The sequence below is a fragment of the Nymphalis io genome, chromosome 4 (genome assembly GCF_905147045.1).
Source record: "Nymphalis io chromosome 4, ilAglIoxx1.1, whole genome shotgun sequence".
Classification (NCBI taxonomy): Eukaryota; Metazoa; Arthropoda; class Insecta; order Lepidoptera; family Nymphalidae; genus Nymphalis; species Nymphalis io.
In genome coordinates, this window is record NC_065891.1 from 8,500,721 (window position 1) to 8,522,736 (window position 22,016).

The 22,016-nt window shown below is 30.1% G+C and overlaps 2 protein-coding genes across 3 annotated transcripts in view; both read right to left on the reverse strand.

The window, feature by feature from the left end:
- Positions 1–22,016, reverse strand: part of LOC126768180 (uncharacterized) — a 276,661-nt gene that overhangs the window by 236,227 nt on the left and 18,418 nt on the right. Inside the window, exons 4-12 of one of the 2 annotated variants that reach the window (XR_007669215.1) lie at positions 21,414–21,438; positions 20,463–20,618; positions 19,744–19,888; positions 19,239–19,465; positions 18,042–18,540; positions 16,988–17,185; positions 9,302–9,415; positions 8,680–9,186; positions 7,586–7,801 (exon numbers count right to left, since the gene is read on the reverse strand). Coding sequence is in view for 1 of the 2 variants with exons in the window: in XM_050486131.1 (XP_050342088.1) it covers positions 7,784–7,801; positions 8,680–9,186; positions 9,302–9,415; positions 16,988–17,185; positions 18,042–18,540; positions 19,239–19,465; positions 19,744–19,888; positions 20,463–20,618; positions 21,414–21,438 (1,889 nt within the window). In the remaining variant the exon portion in view is untranslated. Of the gene's footprint in view, positions 1–7,496; positions 7,802–8,679; positions 9,187–9,301; positions 9,416–16,987; positions 17,186–18,041; positions 18,541–19,238; positions 19,466–19,743; positions 19,889–20,462; positions 20,619–21,413; positions 21,439–22,016 lie in introns of those variants that run through there. The other variant, XM_050486131.1, reaches the window with a different exon arrangement.
- On the reverse strand, positions 215–3,087 carry LOC126768184 (uncharacterized). Its single transcript, XM_050486137.1, has 3 exons — positions 1,283–3,087; positions 876–1,096; positions 215–411 (listed from the first exon to the last, which is right to left on the reverse strand). The coding sequence occupies exons 1-3, from the start codon at positions 2,886–2,888 to the stop codon at positions 316–318; spliced, it is 1,923 nt and encodes a 640-aa protein (XP_050342094.1). The 5' UTR covers positions 2,889–3,087; the 3' UTR covers positions 215–315.

The window sequence follows — 22,016 nt, forward strand, 5'->3', positions numbered from 1 at the left end:
TTTATTGGTCTGGTTATATGTGGAGTTTGAACCCAGGCCTCAAATTCTGTTGCTTTATATCTAGCCACTAGACCAATGAAGCAATCAACTAACGACATTAAGCAAAGGATATTAGGATTACAGGAATTATAATAAAATATCAATAAAATCTTTGTACAGTCCAATACGTAACACTATATTTATATGTCAAGGACATTGGAGCATCCAAAGCTAAAAAAATATTTAAAAATTAATTAAATATTCTCTTTTAAATAAAACAAAGTTTTTCTTTATACATTTTTCTTAATACATAGGTATCTACATATATTTCTCTATTCATAATTTACTATTTACAGCTTCTTTGATTAGTGTGTTTAGATATTCCATTTTGTCATCCTTTTTTTCTAATTTATTATAAATATTCCAGCTCACCTAAAAACATGCGATTGTATTAAGAAGCTATCAAATCAAGCTAAATATTTAATATAATGATTACCTATCAAAACAGCTAATAGTACTTATTTGGCTGTTTATTTAATTTTGTATTTAAAAAAATTGGTGAAATCTTATCTTTAAATAAGTAAATGTTAATCGAAGACCGGGGATCAGATCTGAGCAAGTACTACTGATCTGACTCTTCAATAAGTTTTCATTCGCCAAATTTTTGTAAATTATTCATTATGCGGTTAGTGGTAGAAATGCCGACACATATGTATCCACCAACCTACATTGAGCACTGTAGTGGAATAAGCATGCTAATTGTCCTCAAGAAGAGGAAGCCTTAGCCCAGCACTGACATATTTACCAGCTGAAACCTTTACATTGATAATATTTATGTAATTTTGCCACATTCCTAAATTAGCATCCAAATATAATGTATATTTAACACCACTTACTAAAGCTGCACGATATCCCAGTGCATTTAGTTCTTTCATTTTAGTGTAAAAATGGCCAGTTGGAGAATTCGTATTTTGAATTATGGTGTTTTTTCCAGCAATTATTAAACATATCCAAATATTATTGTCAGGGGGTTCAACAATAAAACCAAACTTTGTTTCTGTAAAAACTTTGTCAACTGGTAATGGTAGACCTTCACTACTATCACAAATGATAATATCTGAAATAAACATATTAATTAATCTATTATGTAATAAAGCTTACATAGTAGCTGTATACAAAAATGATGATGGAAATACCATCAGGTGGCCCATTTTCTAGTCTACCTATCTAGTTTAAATAAAACAGAGATTAACAAATTAATTACAAGTTCTATTTAACAGATAAAATAATAAAATGTGTTCACCTCCTCTTTGATGATGGGTAAGAATATGATGACCAGTTGCAAAGTTTTTACCACCACGCATATCCCATAAAAGTTTTACAATGTCTAAAAACATCTTCTCTGATACATTATATTGTTTCACATAGTCTTCATTTGGTATATAATCTGTATATTTTTTTGATAAAAGGATCACTTGATTATCCTTAAGAAGGTTATCAGTCTTTCCAAATATTTTTGCTGTATTGTGAATTGTTAAAATTTCTCTTCCATATTGATAACAATGTTTCCCATAAGTATTTTCTAAAAAGTCTGGACTTAAAATTTTATTCATTAAATCAAATGCGTGGATATTAAGTAGGCAGAGATATGCAACACAACAAGAAAATGATCTACCATGTCCTTTGATTTCTTCCACACGTTCTGGATTTCTCAACTCATTTAGTACCTTCGAAAAAAGGCAAATTTCTGTTTCTGGTTTAAAATTAAAAATCCCATAGGTCAGCATTAATCTTTCAAGATCCTTTAATCTTGCAGTATTTATTGAAATTATAGCAGCTTCTGCAATTTTTGTAAGACAACTCTTATGTAATGTTAAGGTTGAACTTCCTACTAATGCAATTTGAACATTGCACATAATAGACAGTCTAGAAGTCTCATGTTGCAGGGTTTCAAGAAGGTCATACATCTTATTGCTCTCATTTTTTTTTATAGAATACCTTATAATCTTTAATAATGATGCAAGTGAAACTTCATGTATGTGAGAAGAGTTTTCAATAATTTTGTCAATATATTTTGAAATTAATGTCATGCTCCTTATTGGAGTTTTACTTTTAAACAGGCCCATTGCAATTATTGCTAGCTCATCAACATTGAACTGCGAAAAATTACTTTCTACCTGAAGTTCCAGGTTATATGTTTCAGGTGGAGATTTTCTCATAATTCCAATAAAAAATAAAGCTTGAACAAGTTGGGTTTTCGTCAATTGCTTTGCTTTACTAGCAAATTTTAATAGACACCTAGATGAAAATGAACTTAGTTTGGTCACATTAAGCATATAAAATAAAGAAATAAATGATAACATTTCATCAAATGACCAATTTTTAAGTCTTTTAAAACATTCATCATCAAGAGCAGTCCAAACCTCAATATAATTTCTAGTTCTTATTGACTCGGTTTCAGGCCATTTTGTAAGACCATAAAATATTGATTTCAATTCCTCATCTGTAGCTACTTGTATATTGTCTGTTAATGCATCTATATAATTATCAAACTTTTTACTAGATATACAAATATCATGTTGAGAGCTATATTCACCTAAGGTTGAGAGCAATTTAAAAATTGTTTGCGGAGTTTCTTTTAACCAGTTGCTCTCCAGTATTTTTCTAAATTGTTCTTCTGATAATGTTTGAGTTTTTTTTTGGTCAATATTAGCTAAAACTATTGGGAACCCATTATTTTGCATAACGTTACAAGCATATTTATTTTCATGCTCAATAAACGTTTTGGCATAGACATCAGCAGTACTGTGGAACTTTTTAGTAGTAACTTTTTGAATAGATGATTGTAAAAAGCATTTACAGCATTTTGAATATAATAAGTAGCGTAAAGGTTTCGTTATCAAGCCCATGATAATTTTCTTAACATTTGTGCAAAAATTATTTTTGTAGGTTACCTACCTACTTTTCGTTCGACATTTTAGGTGACACTTAATAAACTAATAGTTGACAATGACAATTTAATGGTGGTTGAGTAGTGATAACAGCTTAGGGTTAAATTTAGCTTTTTTTATACCAACCGTAAACAGAGAAACAAATCGTAGACAACATATCGTGGTTACGCGATAAAGGACAAAAGATTTGATAATTCTATCTCTGTCTAAGCCATTTGTAACGTAATTTTCGTTCTCTTTCTTGTAAAAGTGAGAAGGAAATCGTCATTGCGTCTATGATTTCTCTGTCTATACCAACACTTTAATAACACTATTTATTATATCGAAATGGCAAGTTATCCAACTAAAAATCTTGGATTTTCAGTATTTTCATCTTTAAAAATTAAAATGTAATGTTCATAACTTATACATATTCTTTTCTTATGTATATATGATAAGCTCCAAAATATTAAGTAAAAGCATTTTATAAACACGTATATTTTTGGTAAAACTTAAAACTAAAAGCAAATGATATTAGCCCGTAATATTATATTTCAGAAATAATAATTATTTTGATAATAAGTGATACTTTATATTTGAACTAATAATATTTATGTATGTATTAACCCTTCGTATGCCGCATCACACACCATGAGAAATGGTGTATCTGCCGCCGACTTATCAGGTGAAAGAGAAAGAACATATACCTAAGAAAGAGATAGCCTTTTTCTGTCTCTTTCATAGGTTGCACGCTATGATTTGGATATAGCCAGGTGTTAACTTTATTTTGACAATATTATCTAAAGTTTTTGTATACTCTTTTTATCAATAGCTCTCATATTCAGATTTTTTTTATATATTTGTTGAATAAAAGTCTCAGTGTTTTACTCATTTATTATGATTGTTTTTACTTTTTTACAACACAATTTTAATTACGTTATTTGTATTAGATTTAACATGATATAAAAAAACCATAGAATCTAGATTTTACGAATAGGGTTAATGACGTAAAAAAAATATTGTATGGGATTATATTATCGCAGACCGGAAGATTTTTTAGGATTATTCTCGGCTATGAACGTATAATTGATAAAAAACCTTCTTTATATATAAAACAATACTTCGTTAAACCCTTGTGTTTAAATCTTGCATTGGCTGCATTGAACATATTTGCCTACTTTGGCATAAAAGATTATGAACTTCCTTGAAGCTGAAATAGTATTTTTTATTAAATATGTATACACAAAGCATTGGCAAGAACAAGGTAACGTCATCGGATAAGGTTCTTGTATATACAGCAGTCTCGTCAAAAATTGTCCTTAAACCTATGCCAAATTATCTTAATTAAGAGCAAAGTTGCTAATATTTGGTGAATCCAGTTCATGGTGAAAAATAAAATATTGTATGTATAACTACATTATACCTTAAAGGGTCTATCAATGATTATAAACATTAAATGATTATTTTTATCGATTATAAAAAAATACGAAGTAACCCCTGATATTTATTAAATACTTTAGTTTATTGAGACTAAAGCTGAAAGATTGATTGAATTTACTCATAATTTAGGGCTGAGATCAGAGTATTTTTGTTACATATAGTATAAAGAAAGGTTTTGGCGCTTTACATTGTCTTTTCATATTCCAATATTTATCATAGTGACTGCGCTCTCTAAATTAAAATTTATACTGTTCGCTATCGTAACTTCATAGCAATCCTGAAGTCGAGATTCGAGAGGAATCCCTTGCTTGCCAACCAAACTCATTGGTATGGTGAAAATCTTTTCCATTATGCTTTTATCCCACGTTGCAAAAAATATTTGAAATGTCTCTACTCTTTAGTATTTGTATAGAATTCGGTAAATAAGTTTTCTTTTTACCATAACATGTTAAAAATGTATCTGTTCAAATAAGGTTTTCTCAGTCCGATATGGTCCACGGATCGTCTTTACGACTTTTCATTATTTACACCGCACCGCTTCCCCCCTGTAAAATCCTATGAAGATCTGGTTCGAATCTGTTACGAGTGAATATTACGTGACGGTTGTAAAATAATGAGATTATTTGACATGTCTGTTACGTTGCCCTCATAAATTTTTTTTATTAATTAGGAAGCTATTATATAATAAGAAAAACATTTTCTAATTGCTTATATAAAAATAGTGTAACAAAATATATATCGATTATAGACTAACTTAACATTCAAATAATTTTTTTTTTCTATTTTTAGAATTTATTAACTAAAATATTAATTCAATTGAATATGTTTATATAAGAGGTTTTTTTTATTCGTTTACCTTATAAGGTGTTATATGAATAAGATTATTATATCTACAAATTCAAGTACCTGGTATCAATACTTACATTAGCGTCTCTTGGATGAATCTAGTCTGATTTTGTTGTTAGTATAAAAAAACTTAAGGCTGTCGGTTTCAGATCTATGCACGTGGACCTGATCAATGTTTTGAATGATTCCGGAAAAAGCAATGTCTAAAATGTTATCCGAGTTTGATCCGTTTTAATTCAATCTAAACAATAAAACTTTGTTTCGTAATTAACATCACCATTTTACCTATAAGTATATATCTTATATAAGTAGTAAAATTAATATGTAATTAATGTGTAAATAAAAAATATGACTATTAAGTTAAAACAACAAAATCTGTTCAAAATGAAAAGTATTTTTGAATCTCGCTCTATGAAAATTATTATGTATTTTATTCATTTTCTTGTATATGAAACATTGAAGTTGTAAAATCAGTTCACAAATAGTAAGAGCCGAACACAACCTGAAACTGACACCTGAATATTATAATTGAATGATAAGTTTAAAAAATATATATTAGTTTTATTTAGGGTAAGCTAAAATCTTTGCGGAAGAAGTACAAAATACTATTTTATATATAGAATATACAAATATATTCTACGCTTACCCAAGAACCTTTGTTAACATGAGTAAATTCACTTTACTGTTAATTATATTCGAAAAACATTTTGCAATTTACGAAATTTTCACAAATATGGCGAGCATTCGAAAAAATGATATTGGCGCGCGAAGTTGGGACGTGATTTTCGTCGTCGCTGGTTGGTCGAAATGATAATCTAACAAAAAAGAGAGAGGGAGACAAATATACATTAATTACTATGGATAAAAAAGAGCTAGGTATATGTTTCTCTAGTGTAGTGTAAAATACAAAAAATTTGAACTATGAGATAACGGTCGCATATCTACGCTCCGGCATACTACGGGTACAAAATTGGGAGCGCATATATGCGCTCCGGCATACGAAGGATTAATCGAATGTTCATTTATTAATCGACTATGCTTAAACTTAGAATTTAATTTCTGGAAAAGCTTAGGTATTTTTGGCGGGCATTTACAAATAAAAAAAACTTGAACGTTAATACAAATGGCGATTGCATTAATGTATGAAATTTAAAGATTATTGATATTGATTGATATGTGTGACTATCAAATAATTAAATTAAATTCAATAATATTTAGAGTAACTTAAGAAGCAGCAGTGGAAAGAACTTTGTTTCACTTGTTTTAATTTTTAAAGATATTAAAAACTAAACTACACTTTGTTCATCCTAACTTTATTTAGACGCTTTAGTCGTAACAATTACATCTCACAATATACTCTGACTTTAAAAATTAGAATTTATGTTACATGATTTTGGCATAAAATGTAAAAACAAACAGACTTATATTGTGCAGTGAATTAAAATTTAAGGATTAAGCTATATTTCTTCATTCCACTTCTAAGTAGACGCAAAACGTTCGAAGCTATTATCAATATGTTATTCAATTAATACATAAAAATATCGAAAAGTATATGGTATTTTTTCACACATTTTTTTGTGTGTGCATTGTCGGTGGTCACGCATGATAATGTATTATTGGAGGATCAGGAGCTTAATGTAATACATGATATAATATATTCAAGGATAGGAAAGACGTGCAAAAACCAAGGACTGTAAATTACATAGACTGAATTTTGAGTAGACGAGCTTGGTTTCGTTTATTTTTTTATTTCAAAATGATTGCAGGTCTAACTAACTACAATTTAAATAGTAAACATTAATTCATTACATTCAACTACTATGATAATTATACAAAATGACTTAGGCATTCTATAATAATTAAAAAGTACACAAAAGTAATTTTGTTATTTATAAAAGAATAATGAAATATAGGTTTCACTTTTCTAATCTCAAATAATAAGGTACCTTTCACGATTCTGTTTTAGTTGCTACGGTTAGGTCCTATAAATTGCTACAATAATATACTCTGTAAGTTGGGTCGAAGGATGTGTCTTAGTTTAACGCATTTATTTACTTTACTTTATATCATATAATAGAGAAAGTTATATTATAATATATTTGTATTTGAAGATTATTGATATTTTAAGCGGTACAAATAAAACTTGCGCCGCATGATAGCAATGCTTTATTCTAAATATTTCAGTTAAATAATTGGGATTATAATTTTTCAACAACCATTCTTCGATTTTTTAACTGATGAATGAAACTGATTATCTTTTATATAGTTCTCGTATTCTTCTTTAGTAAATAATAATATAGGTACGTTTTTATTATTAAATTTAATACAATTATATTCTTAAACAAAACTAATTACAATTTTAATTTTAGTTTACATAGTTTTGGCATAACATAATAATTGAAAATTTTAAAATTGATATAAACACTGTTGCAACAGAACAACAAACACAAGCACACGCGATAAAAATATTATTCTATTCTATCATTTACTTCGATGATTTATCTTGGAAATAAATATGATAAGGGCGATATTTATCACATAACTACTTTGTTAAAAAATGTTCTTCATCTAGTTTAAGAAAACAGTTTTTATCGACCTCCATCACCCTGCGAACAAAAACATTTAATGATTAGTTTGGTTTACAATATGGGGCGACGATATGGTTTGCGATATTCGGTATTGCGGTAAAGGTAAAGTACTAAAGTGCCTTTAACGTAAGCCGAATATAACTCACAGGGGATAAACCTATATCAATGAAAATATTTTAATATGTATTTTGCTCATTATGATTTCTTATATGGAGAAAACAAAACAGTTCTTTTTTATGAACGATTTTATTAATTTCGAAAAACTGCTTACATGAACGCCCCGTATACCAAAGTCATCATTTTATCATTAATATCAATAGGTAATCCTTCACCGAAATCGCAAACATTAATTAAATTAGTAAATTACATTTAAATAACTCATACGAGTGCCAACATATGCCATTAAAATATAAACATTAAATTGAATTAGGTGACAAAAGACTTTCAAGTAAAAAATCAATGATGTAGCTCGTTATTGTTATAGTGTTAAATAAATAGTTTTTCATTAATAATGTGCATCTACGTGCAGTGAAATGAAATTACGAATGTGTTTTGATAGGGAAAAATTGAAGTTAAGTGTCTTCAAAAATAATTTTATAAAATAACTATTATCTTACATAAATGTTGATACTATGAGGGCGTTTTGAAGAATTATGATTAAGGACCTTTAATGGGTGATAAGTATTTTAAAATGGATACTTTAGGTATTGTTATCGATGGAGGTAGCGGCAAAAGATTATTGCCGTATCGGGCATGAAAATTCTCATCATTTGCGTTTGTTTTTATTGTTAAAGTTTTTTTATTAGAAGCATGGGCCTGAAAGAGATTAGCTTATAGATGTATATCGTTAAGTTAAATTTTATATTAATTGTTATTTCCTTAAATAAAATACTTACTAAAGCTTCAGTCTTTTTACGTAAATTCGATCTAGATAATGTAAGAGCTAACTCTGATTGAAGTCTACTAGTAATCGGTTCATCACCCGCCGTTCTATGAGTATCAGATTTATTACCATTTAGAAAATCTAGTTTCGACGGTTCTTTCCTACCAATATTGTTGACATATTCTCCTATTGTTACTGAAACTGGTCGCGCATGTTTCTTCATAGTCGTGGACCCATTTGGTGCTTTAATGAAATAATTAGATGGTACCTTAGGCGCAACGTTTATGGGATTTTTTAATTTGTATGATTCTAGTGAATCGACTTCAGCATTATCGTCCTTTAAATTTCGTGTTTTTATTGGCATATCTGTTTTGTTGTTATAATCTGTTATTGGTATCCTATTTAATGTTCCAACTTTTCTTAGATTTGGGATTTTAATTATGTCATGGTCTTCCGATTTTACTGAGTTGCCGTCAGGTTTTTTTTGGTCACCATTTTGTTGTCCGTTTGTAAAAGGCATCTGGAATAGTTATAAAAACAATTGATAATATCGAGATAATAATAATATAATTGTCAGTTACACTTACATATAAAAAAATTACAATTTAATTCTTAATGTAAAATTATCGTCTTACAGGAGGAGGAGGTGGGGGTTTCTGTATTAATTCTCGTTTATCTTGTTGTTTATCATTTATTAATTCCATTGGTATTTGATCAGCTTTCCTAATCGGTAGAGTTGATTGTCGATCCTGAAATAGAAAATGGTTAAATTATTTGATATTTGGTGTATGTCGTTCGTTTATTGTAAACTATTATAGTGCAACAGCATACCGAACCTGTAAATATTATATTTACATATACTAAAAAGTTATGATCGGCTTTTTAAGCTTTATTCTGTTTTTTTTTTAATTTGAGCGAACCGTAACGTTAAAGAATATCTATCTTAACTTCAACTACATATCTAGTTTTCGTAATTTATTAACATAAAGGCCAAATGAGAAAGTTTTTGCCAATTCCTTAAAATAAGAATTTATGAAACTGCATTACTCTTAACAAAAAAACAAAGATTCACGGCTGTTTCCCACCTGACCGGTTTTATTCGACTACCTACAGGAAATAAAAAGGAACGTAGCAATTTTAAAGAGTTCACGTGATCATTAATAATTAGATACAAGATTAAATACAATTAAAGACTTTTTGACAAACGAACGAGAGCTTATGTTACTATAAATACTGAAATAGTTAAAGTTCCCACAATATTACTGTAACAGTACCGTGTATTCATATGAAAAAAATTAAAAATCGCTGACAAAATGTATAACAAGCATGTAAACATTATATGTTTACTTTATTTTAGTTTTACTTTGTGTCTCGCGCAGTTCACAATCATTAAATTTGAATGAATAAAACCGTAGTTCACGAATAAAAATATAAAGAGTATTTAATAATAACATATAATTGTTTTAATGGTTTGCTTAGAATAATCTAGGCAATAAACAAACGCTATCTTAGCTCAGCGGCCACATGCGTCGTTGATAGGCGAGTCTGCTCGCGGTGAAGTAACTTCGTATTTAATATTTATATATTAGGGATAAAAGTGGTCAGTTAAAATATTTTAAATTAATGTCTATGTAATACACAGTTTGTCATATTGGTTGGCTTTTATGGTTAGCCTAACCCGCAGAGCATTACTTACTTCATAGTGATATTTTATAACATACTGAACTCATTATTACTATAACAAAAATGCCTTAAATAACTAATATTAATAATATATTTGCACACGAACAGTGTGGGCAATATCTTATAAAAGTAATATGTAATAACCAATTTTTAAATCTCGAAGTTTGAATTTAGCACTCATAGACGAATGCAATTCAATAATTTTCATTAATTTATTATTGTACTTTAAAATCTTCGATATATCCTCGTAATATGGGCTTCGTAAGATAACACGTACATAAAGATCTGTGCCTTGACATTGAACTTTAGTTAGGTACGAACATCGTGTTATGCAGTAAAGCCTTTAAAACCGAATATAATTAAAGTAAATTAGTTAATAACAACCATGACGTCAAGTAGGTAATGTTCTGCATCACGAGGCAAATATGGCGTAAGTTACTATACGAAATTAAACCTAACATATTATATTTTTAAAATTCAATTTTGTTAATCATTATTTGTTAATAACGAGTATCATAACAAAGTAATTAGTGCCAATTACATACTCATTCATTTACAGAAATGTGGAGTGTTATATTTTTTCGCTTTGTCTTTAGTAGATGAACTTCTAAGTATATCAATATCTCTACTTACAAGTTGCTTATGGGTGAAATATATAGCAGTCGATGTATTTATGTGCTGACTATTTCTATCCAATGGCAACGATACATTTACTACGAGAAACTTAAAATATGTTTTATTATTCATACAACATTTGCCTAATAAGAAGCTCATTACACTAAATCTAATTTAGATTTTAATATTCAGTCAAATCAATAATGCATTTAGATATTTTTGGTAAAATCGAAAACAATAAAATTAATTAATAAAGCACAAAAACACTTGAATCACAAATACAATGAAAACTTAGTCCTCAAATTACAACTTACTTCATAGCACTGAAGAGTGAAAATTGGTGTTGATTTGTTGTATTTCTTCATTTTTGACGTAATATTTATCACACATTAGTTAGAAATAACAAACAAAACACGATAATATTGAACACGACCCGCGATACAACTGAGTTTGATTTCACTTTAAAAATAATGAAACGCATAAAAAATTTAAAACCATGGAAATAAAGCAAGAGCGCGTGAAGGTCAGTGATAATTTTCCGATTCTCGTGAAATCAGTACATTTTAGTGTGTTTTGCGTCTATTGTTGTCGTCGGTAAAACATTTGCAAGAATGGCGTGCGACGGTGCACAGCAACGACGGATGTGGTGAGGCGACTGAGCGCCAAAGGTGCGGGGGCTGACGTTATCAGTGCGAAGCATAAATAATCATGCAAAATCAGTGTTCTATTAAGCTGTCGATGTGTGATATACATACATTCGCAACATCGTTTTTTTTTTAAGAAAATTAGAATTAGTAGTAGACTGAGTTTGATGATAAAATTCAATTACATAAATCATTTGCTCGCCAAGCGTTTACGACCGGCTGCCTGACACCAATTATCCGTACGATTATAAAATCGTACGGATAATTGGGTTAGTTTCCCGTCACAAGGGTGCTTGAGACGATAAGACTCAACAGAAAAAAGGTTCTCGGCTTATACGATGCCCATATGTCGCAAATAGGTTAACTCTATTCCATCCTGTGGAAAACCACATGGCAGCAGATAACTTGATTACTAACTAATTAGTAATTCCGAGGAGGCTTAGAATTTTTCTTAGTATACCTAATAACTATTATACATTGAGGTGACCTCTGCTGACTAAGAATATTCACACACAAGTTGACGATGTTCTATTCGAATAATGTTTTAAATATATATTACCAACATTTATTACATTTTAATGTAAGTATGTACCTACTTTACATATACGTACGTAAAACACAATGTAGACTATAATGCTCTTCGCATCCTATTCTGTTCTATGATCGTATTAATTTGGTTAGTAGCTTTAGATTAAATCTATAAAAAAAAATTGAAATGTAAGAAAAATTGTACCTTTAATAGGTTTATTTTTAGGCTTTAAAATGTTGATATAAGTTAAACATTCATTGCGAATATTCTGCGAACTATTTAGAAATTGTTAGTTTATATAGTGTATATTACACCTCTGGTATTATACATTTTTTTTCAATGCGATAATGTCAAGTTGAGATTAGATTAAATGGACGCGGTATTATATGATAGCGCCTATAACAGTAAGCCGGCCTAATGAAAAAAGAGAGAATGAACGCACAAAACAATTTTTCTGTATAAATATCTGAAGTAAAGAACCTATTATATTTATATAATTTTAGTTTTACATTGATTTGGACAAAAAATAACGCAATTTTTTTTTATAGTAAGACAACATAAATAGCAGACAGCTTGGTATATAAAATAATGTTTTATTTTTAGATATTTGTTATTATTGCAAGTAGGTATGTTTTGTATTTTAGTTCAAAATATATTTTGTTGAGTATAATTCAAATAGTCATCATCACAATGTAGTGAATAAAAATATTATGTGAAGGGTTACGCACAGTCACTTTTATTACGAAAGAGGGTCAGTGCCCTCAGTTCAGTTCTATTAAAACCGACGGAGTTAAAACAATAAATAAATAAAACTACTTGACGTGACTTTTTTTGTAAAAATCAATTACATGTCCTCCATTATAATATGTCTAAATCACAGAAGACAAAAAACCTATTAACATCTGTATGACAATAACACGAAATTCGCGCTTGTCCCTTTAGTAGCATAGATTTAGTTTTTATGGTTTAGTGGTTTTTTTCAGTAAGGCATTACAAAAGAAAACTTCTTCTATTTTAACTCGGAGACAAACAAATGGGGTTACCTATTTGCGTTGTCATGGGACACTAGTAACTTTAACGTACTTAACGACAACCTCATATGCCTTAAACTAGATTAAAGAAGTCTAGACGTTTTATACAATAAAGTAACATAATTGGATTAGTCTTCAAATATTTAAATACCTGACATTTACATAATATTTAAAATTAGTATTTTTTTTGCTTTTAAATGCATTAAAGAAGTATCACGTAAATTAATAAACGATCTAATTTAATAACAACTAATCATTTCAATTTAAATTCTGCTACTGTTTAATATTTCCTTTTATTTTTTATGTATCAATACTGTTTTCAGAAATATTTAACATGAACAACTATTTTACAAAAAAGGTCATATTTATTTATATAATATTATATTTAAATAATATAATAATTTATTTCTTGCATAGAATAATTATGAGTTTCTTATTATATTTGTATAAATTTAAGATATCAATTGATATAATTTCTATTGTTATTAATAAGTAATTATTTTTAAATATGTCCAATAATTGCAGGCTCAATGCGTATACCTGAGTAAGATTTCATATAAAATACTTATTTACGCTCCAATACTCACTTATATAAACCGGTAATCATGACTTGTGTCGAAGCAGGCGTGTTAATTTCGTAAGATATTGGTCTCATTGCAAATGTTATATAATTGCAACATTGTTCTTAAACGAATACACAATTACAAAAAAAAAATTCTGTATCATGTCGACTTTTGTGTCGTCCTTAATTAAAATACCAAATAATAATTTAAAATATTTTAGTCTGTCTGTAGGTAACAGTAGGAAGTTAATAAATGATTAAGTATTTACGTCACGAAAGAATAGTGTTTATAAAATACATAGGTACTAGCTTATGTCGTACCACTAAATTTATCATTGACTCCTCATTTCGATATAAATCGGATACCTACTTTTCAAAAATAATATTTATAGATTTTATGATTTTAATCATACTTATTTTGGTTTTGTTGTGATATGACCAACAGTAATTACTACACGTTTGTTTTTTGAATCCTTTTTAACTTCAATCATTTATATATTTTTTTATATCTAGTAAATATTAGGTCCTTACATATTAAATTAGCGTTTTGTCGTACTGACCACTTTGATCTGAAATATCTCCTCTTTGGTTAAGAATTCCAAATTCAAATTTATATATTCGTTTAGCTGGTACATTTGAGTTTTGAAAACAGTCATTAATTTGTTTTTTCCTCATTATTATTTTCTTTGGCGTCGCTTATTACCGTACAATGGAAAACATGAAATATCGGTATATTTACGAGTACGAGTTCTACCGTTGCACCAGTGCTGCAGAAACAGCTCGAAGGATTAATGATGTATACGGCGCTGGTATCGCAAAAGAAAACACGGTACGTTTTTGGTTTCAGTTTTCGTTCTGGAAATTTTGACCTTCAGAACTAACCCCGTGGACGGCCCGAGACCAAAGTGGAAAATGAAGAATTAAAGGCTATTGTGGAAGCAGATCCATCACAAAGCACTTCAGAGATAGCTGTAGGCTTCGTGGTAATTGATAAAACTGTATTAATTTGATTGAAGCAAATCGGGAAAGTAAGAAAACTTGAACGATGGGTACCTCATGAATTGAGTGAATCGAACTTGCAAACACGCGTCGACTGCTGTGTTACTTTGCTTAACCGACACAATAATGAAGGGATTTTAAATCGAATTAATTGATTAATTAATTAAGTTAATTATTTAAATTTAATTAATTAACTTGTGATGAAAAGTGGATACTGTACGATAATCGGAAAGAGGAATATCTGAACTCTGGAGACCCAGCCAAATCCTGCCCTAAACGAAAATTGACTCAGAAAAAGTTACTTGTGAGTGTTTGGTGGACTAGCGCTGGTGTCGTTCACTACAGCTTTCTAAAATCTGGTCAAACGATTACAGCATATATCTATTGTCAGCAACTGCTAACCATGAAGGAAGAACTAGCTGCTAAACAACCGAGATTGGTCAATCGCTCTGCACAACAAACAACCACTAAGTTAGATGAGCTACAATTGGAATGTCTGCCACATCCACCTTACTCCCCGGACCTTGCTCCAACAGATTACCATTTTTAAATTCTTACAAGGAAAAAATTCAACTCCGATGCGGCAATCCAAACCGCCTTCAAAGAGTTTATTGATGTGCATACATCTTAATTAAATATATTTTACAAAAAAAATTACTTTATATTCCTCTCGTACAAAACGCCAATTTCATATGTAAGCCTAATATAAGAATATAAACTTAAATGTACCTTACCTCAATATAAATAAAACAACAAATCGATTTTAAGAAACAGGTTTCAAAGCTACTTTGAAAATTTCTAATCCTAAGGATTAAAATTTAAAATTTAAACAGAAGCTGTTGTTTATTTTCAAATACTTTTAATTTAATTTTGATAAATCTTATTTTGATACCGAAATCCCGAGATTACAAAATAGATGAAATGATCATAGCTGGGATCGAATTCTCTGATTTTACTTTCAATGGGGTATGACTAGAAACATATTTCTTAAATATCTCTTCATATTTGTTGTATAGTATATATAAAACACATACCTAAAATCTGACTAGCAACAATCGGAACAATAGTAATAGTTATGTTGTATTGTTGTTAAAAATAAATCAAAGTTGAATAATGATTATTCAATAATACTTATCACACAAAACAATTATTGAATGTCGTAAAATCTACTAACCCTTAAAGATTTTGGTGTCCGATCAATATCGATATCAATTTGCACTGTTAAGTTTACTCCTAGTTTTATATTGAACGAATGTCGTGTAGGTAATTATTGAAAGATAGACCGTCATAGACAGAAGTAGTAAATTAAAATCTTTGTTTGTTTCAGGTGTATATTGATTGAATAGCGATGCCTGTTACGGTATTTGTTGTCATATTCATTTCGTACAGGAAACTTCATTGTTCTTTAACAGCAACATGATGTACGCGGAAAAAGCAAAATTGATCGTAAAATATTAAAAATCTTTATGAACCATGTTAACTTCATATAAAAAATACTCTGTCTTGAGCTTTAATACATAACATTAGACTCATCAGCAAGAGATACCCGATGATAAGATTACATCGGCCAAAATCAACACGATAGGTTACAGAGCACAACACACACCGACCCCGCCGACGGGTTCGAGGTCTCCCTTTTATTATGACCCGTCCGCGCTGAGGCGTATGACATTGCGAACATAATGTCCTCCTTCCTGTCGACGGTATTCTAAGCCGAGGTTCGGTCTCACAGGAGACGCCCTTAGGACACGCGTATTCTGAGCCCTTAAGTGGTCTCCCAACATCCGGCTGAGTATCTTAAAGACTCGGCCCCGCCCGGTGACGCTGTCGAGTCGATTTGGGCCAACAGCAACAAGTCAATTCGAAAATAAAGAGTAAGAGATAGAGAGAGAAAATAGCAAAACAAAAAATCAATTTTATATCTAAATTTTGCAGCAGGTATTATTGAGCACAAATTCTTCCACAAAATAGTTGCAATCTCTAATACCTCTCTCATAGTTCGACGGGATGGCTAAGCGACATGACCAGATTGACAATGGGCGCAGAATGAACGGATTTACGTGCGGGATATGGTAGTAAAACCTAACCAAACTCTAATATCTAAGCTACAAGTTGTTAGTAGGTATTTATGGACCGAATTTATTGGCCTGACCAAAGATTTAAATCCGGGACCTCGGCCTAGCTTATATTATATATATCTAGCTTATATATCTAACTACTAGATAGCCAAAGTTAAAAATATAAAATATTTTACTTACCAAGCATTCCATCTGATTTTCTTTATTTAGATCACCGTTCACCATATCTTGATTTGCAAACATTTTTCTGTGAACCTTCTTAAATTCGTCCATTAATGCGTCGTGATGCTTTTTTTGGTCGTTATCTATAGCCTTTGGAATGCTGGGTTTCTTGATTGGTATTGGATTCGTTTCCTTTTCTGGAGTTGTTTTCTTGTTCTAAATTAAAAAAAATGTTTTCAAGTTCTATGTGTACACCACGTTAATTTGGAATTTAAAATATATTGAATAAAATTAGAGGAAGTGTACAGAAAGAACACTTAAAATTTTAAATAAGTAGATAAATATTTTAAAATAATATACAAATCTATTTTACGCGTAGCTAATTTGGAATACATCAGTGTAAATTAGTGGTTTCGATTACACCCATTTAACACTATTTTGCAAAAGTGACATACGAGTAATTATAGAGGGGACGAATTTCCAGGCTGGTTTGTTTTAATGTATTTGTAATAAACCAATTTACGTTGTTGCTTTTATCTACGCTTTCCGTATTGTAAAGGCTTATATTATTGATACTGAACCTACTCTATATACATAAACAATGTACCTGTTATGTCTGTTATGCCATATTCTAGAAAAGTTTTTTTATATGAAAGCATTAACACGTCATTTTAATTGCTAAAACTATTTTAAAATATATTAATATAAAACAAATGCACACTATAATTGAGCGTAGTTCATATACACTATTAACTTTTTGAATTTTTAGTAACGAGTATTAATTAATTAAGCATAAAATTGTACTAATCAATACATAATGGTAGAAACAGTTTAAAGATAAAATTAGTTAAAAAATTGGAAATAAGAGATTCATAGTCATCATATCATTGGGAATGAAAAATATAAGATTTTAACGATGCTTTACAGCTCCAAGCCTGTTCAGGTATTTAAAAATTATGGTGAAGCAAAAAAAGCAATCATACATGTACGCTGAATACATTACACTCCTTCGTTTGCAGTCGTGTAAGAAAAAATATTTTTAATAATAAGAATTAAAAAAACCTTTACAAACCAATTTTCTTCTCTGTATTTCTTCAGCAATGGCACTCGATAATGTGGCTGAACTAGATATACTGGTAGAGTCTGCATCAATTTCTTTTACAAAAGGTGGGGGAAAATTGCAATGCGTCTTAGCACAAGTCGTTGTATTCATGTGGTGAACTTCTACTACAATAGTTTTCTTATCTTTGTCTCTTATTGTTTGAGTCGTTGGAAACATATTCTTCCTAGTTGTGTTGTTATCGTAACTACATTGTATTGTAGCGCCATCTTCGGTTAAATTTATAATTGTTCTATTTAATGGACTTGTTACTTTCGTTGGTTCATATTCCGTTATAGTTTTACTTTTGATATGAGACTTACTTTCGTACGTGTGAGGATTATTTGGTATGCTGGGACAATCATAATCAGGCTCTATGTCAGAAGGTGCATCAAAATTATGAATGTCTTTGTTCTTCCAATCGAAGTCTAAGCTGTCCCATGTTCTTCGTTTTATTCTGTTCATCGTCAACCTACAAAAATATAAATTTATTATAAATAATTTACAAAAACAAAACAAGTCACCATTCGTTATCTGTTAACAAATTTCTTAAATAAGTCAAGTATTGTCATATTTTTCATTTAATTTGTTATGCGTTATCACTCGTTGATAATCATATTGTTGTTTTAAATTATTGATAGACATTTAATTGTTACTTTGATTGTAATTAATTAAAACATATATCTCTATTTGTTTAAACATTTTAAATATTTTATTACTATTTTATTTTCATTTTTTATTCAATATGAAATATTTTCCTTTTTCTAGAATTAAAAAAAAAAGACCTCAATGTTTTAGTAATGCTTGCATGTTTTCTTTTATTTTAGCCTATTGTGCGTGTTATAAATTGTATTAACTTTTATTATTTAAGTAATTTTATCTCCTTTTACCTTTTACTGCACTGAATGTTGGACTGAATGCGTTTGTGTTGGCAGCATATGTACAAGGCGTAGACTGAAAAGCAGCCTAGCTGAGACTACGACCTTTTCGCCAAATTATGATATTGTTAACTCTTTTTTTATGGTTTTGTACCTTAATTTTTTTGTCTTTGTTTCTTTTTGGTGAATAAAGTTATTTATTATTATTATTTACGATAAATTTAGTTAACATGTTAGCATGTTTTAACGCTATATAAATAGTTAAATAATAATAAATATTGATAGCTGAAACCTGTCCGCTCTATCCGCGGCTTCTTCAGCTACGCTTGCGAGCCGTCGTCGCAAGGCGGCCGGTGGTGCGAGGGGTATGACGGGCGCGGCCGGTGCCGGACTTCGCTCGCCCGCAGCTGAAGATGCGGAGCTATTGTAACCAGAGCTCTCAGGTGACACTAACTCTGCCCCAGTGCCTTCTCGGATGACGAGTTCAAGTCTACCACTCGCTTTCATCGCTGATATAGCCTGACCGATTTATAAGAAGTTTAAGAGAATAATTTGAATGTTTTTTTTAATGAAAAAATAGGATATTTAACAGTTAGTAACGATATTTAGGCAAATTTTCTTAAAAATAACTTCGGAGAAAATCTGAGATTTCACCATAGATTAACTAGTGATTCTAAAAGAATCACAACCTTGTATAAAATGTATGTAATGTTTTATTAGTATAATATCTTTGATTTTCTATGAATTTGCTATCGCTAACAACATTGAATCATTATATGTGAAGATAAAATAATCACCTCATTAAAAGATATATTAGCAAAGTCGTGGCCGTTGCACGATAAGATTTGATCACCCGGTCTCAAACCAGCTTCTCGGGCAATTCCACCTTCTCTTACGAACTGTACAAAAATTCCCGGTTTCCAATCAGGACCTTTACAAATACTGCAACAAAAAGAGTTTCAACATATATTATACAAAATTAAACACGATATTATTTAAAAATAAAATTTAGAAAGTTTTTAGAAAAAGTCAAAAAAAATATTTCTCGCAAAAATTACGTAAATTTCTTTATTAGACTTTCTATAAGTATACAGATTTTTAATATTATTACAAATACCTAGTAAATAAAATCTGTGACTAAACATTACTATTATATAATCATTTACATATAGAAGTCATGTTCGACCTGACTGAGTTGTATTGTCCATCGAAATAATTTAAATGTAAATTAATATTTCGGTTGTCATTTACGCAACATGATGCTCCAATAAGATGATAATTCGCAAAAGAAAAAAATATCTACACTAGCTGCCTTACTTTATAAAAGAAACTATATTTCTAATTTCAGATTTCTAGTCTTACTAGTTTTAGTTAGTCAGTCAGGACAAACGACTCTGTCAACAATTTTATAATTGAGCATGGAATCTACACCAAATATAATATTTAGATCTTAACATACATTTATAATTTACTATTTATATAATTACTAAATTTTTTTGTCAATATTTTTGTTTACCCGCAACCAAGTTTAGCTCGTGGTGGCACTAATATAGACAGACGCAAGTCCGTCAAGTGCTCAGTGTTGTGACACAAAGTTGGTGATGAGGAAACGTCCGAAGCGAGAGACGCCTGTTCTGATACGAACTGCCAAGACAAAGATTCTTGCTCTTTTCTGAAACAAACATGCAATCATTTAATTTTTCTATTTAAACATAAGATTTTTAATAAAAAAATTGTTCTTGTTAAAATAATATAAAAAAGCCGAGATGGCCTAGTGGTTAGAACGCGTGAATCTTAACCGATGATCGTGGGCTCAAACCCGGGCAAGCACCACTGACTTTTCATGTGCTTAATTTGTGTTTATAATTCATCTCGTGCTTGACGGTGAAGGAAAACATCGTGAGGAAACCTGCATGTGTCTAATTTCATTGAAATTGTCACATGTGCATTCAACCAACCCGCATTGGAGCAGCGTGGTGGAATAAGCTCTAAACCTTCTCCTCAAAAAAGGAGATGAGGCCTTAGCCCAGCAGTGGGACATTAACAGGCTGTTACTGTTACTGTGAAATAATATTACTTGGGTTTAACGTTTTGTTGTGTTTTATAGTAAAAAAGGATTAACAGGTGTTAGGTATGCTTCTGAAAGCATTATTTGATAACAACCGTCCAGTGACCAGTGGTCTAACGCGAAACGACAATACTTTATGTTACTGTGTTTCTGTTTAAAGGGTAAATGAGGTGAGTGAAATTATAAGAACAACGGACTTCGATGACAAATTATATTAAAGAATATAGGTAAAGGCCCTAATCACATCTTTATTTTAGATCACCGCTATAATTACAGAAAATATGTTTAAAAAAAATAGTAAATATGTGCATAGTAGAAAGCAAAAATAAAATAGGTAGTATAGGTTCTTGCTTATGACGATGATGTCAATATATAAAAAATAATTTAATAAAAACTTACTCCTTGATTGGAACCATCCCCACATCTGAAAAAAAAATTAATTGCAATTTATCATATACAAAAAAAACAATTAATATGACATGATAAATGTTATTGCATTCATGTTATTTATTTGATTATATTTGTTTAGTTTTGTGTATTGAGTCGAGATGGATACAATTTTATTTATATATTTTACTTAAATACTTATGTACGCTTATATAAAATACTTCAATAAAATAACCTATCGTATTTTTGTATTACCGTTTCTTGAGTTTTGGTGACTTTTTTTTAATTATCATAACTATATTTATGAGACTGAATTAGTAATAGTGTAACAACCTCGTTGTTCTATGTCCCGAAATCGAAAGTCAAATCGGTGCAATAAAAAGATATAGGAGTTTTCTGTCAAAATTTCTCAGTAACATCCTAGAGTTTGAAAGGTGGCAATGTTATGCTTTGGTACGTCAAAAAATTCGTAAAGTCCCTGGTTTTGCATCTTATGTAGCCTTGTTCAATTGCCGTCCCAACGAGTTATGACAATGTGCAAAATAAAGTGCACTTGTACTTGCGTATATACTCGTGCACTACAAAGACTCATGCGTTTGAGATTGGCTGTGGAAA

Excerpts from the sequence above, each read along its gene's own strand:
- LOC126768184 (XM_050486137.1), bottom strand. The coding sequence starts at position 2,888 with ATGGGCTTGATAACGAAACCTTTACGCTACTTATTATATTCAAAATGC. Across the intron at positions 1,097-1,282 it reads TACCCATCATCAAAGAGGAG|ATATTATCATTTGTGATAGT; the intron begins GTGAACACATTT and ends TGTTTATTTCAG. Across the intron at positions 412-875 it reads TGGGATATCGTGCAGCTTTA|GTGAGCTGGAATATTTATAA; the intron begins GTAAGTGGTGTT and ends GCATGTTTTTAG.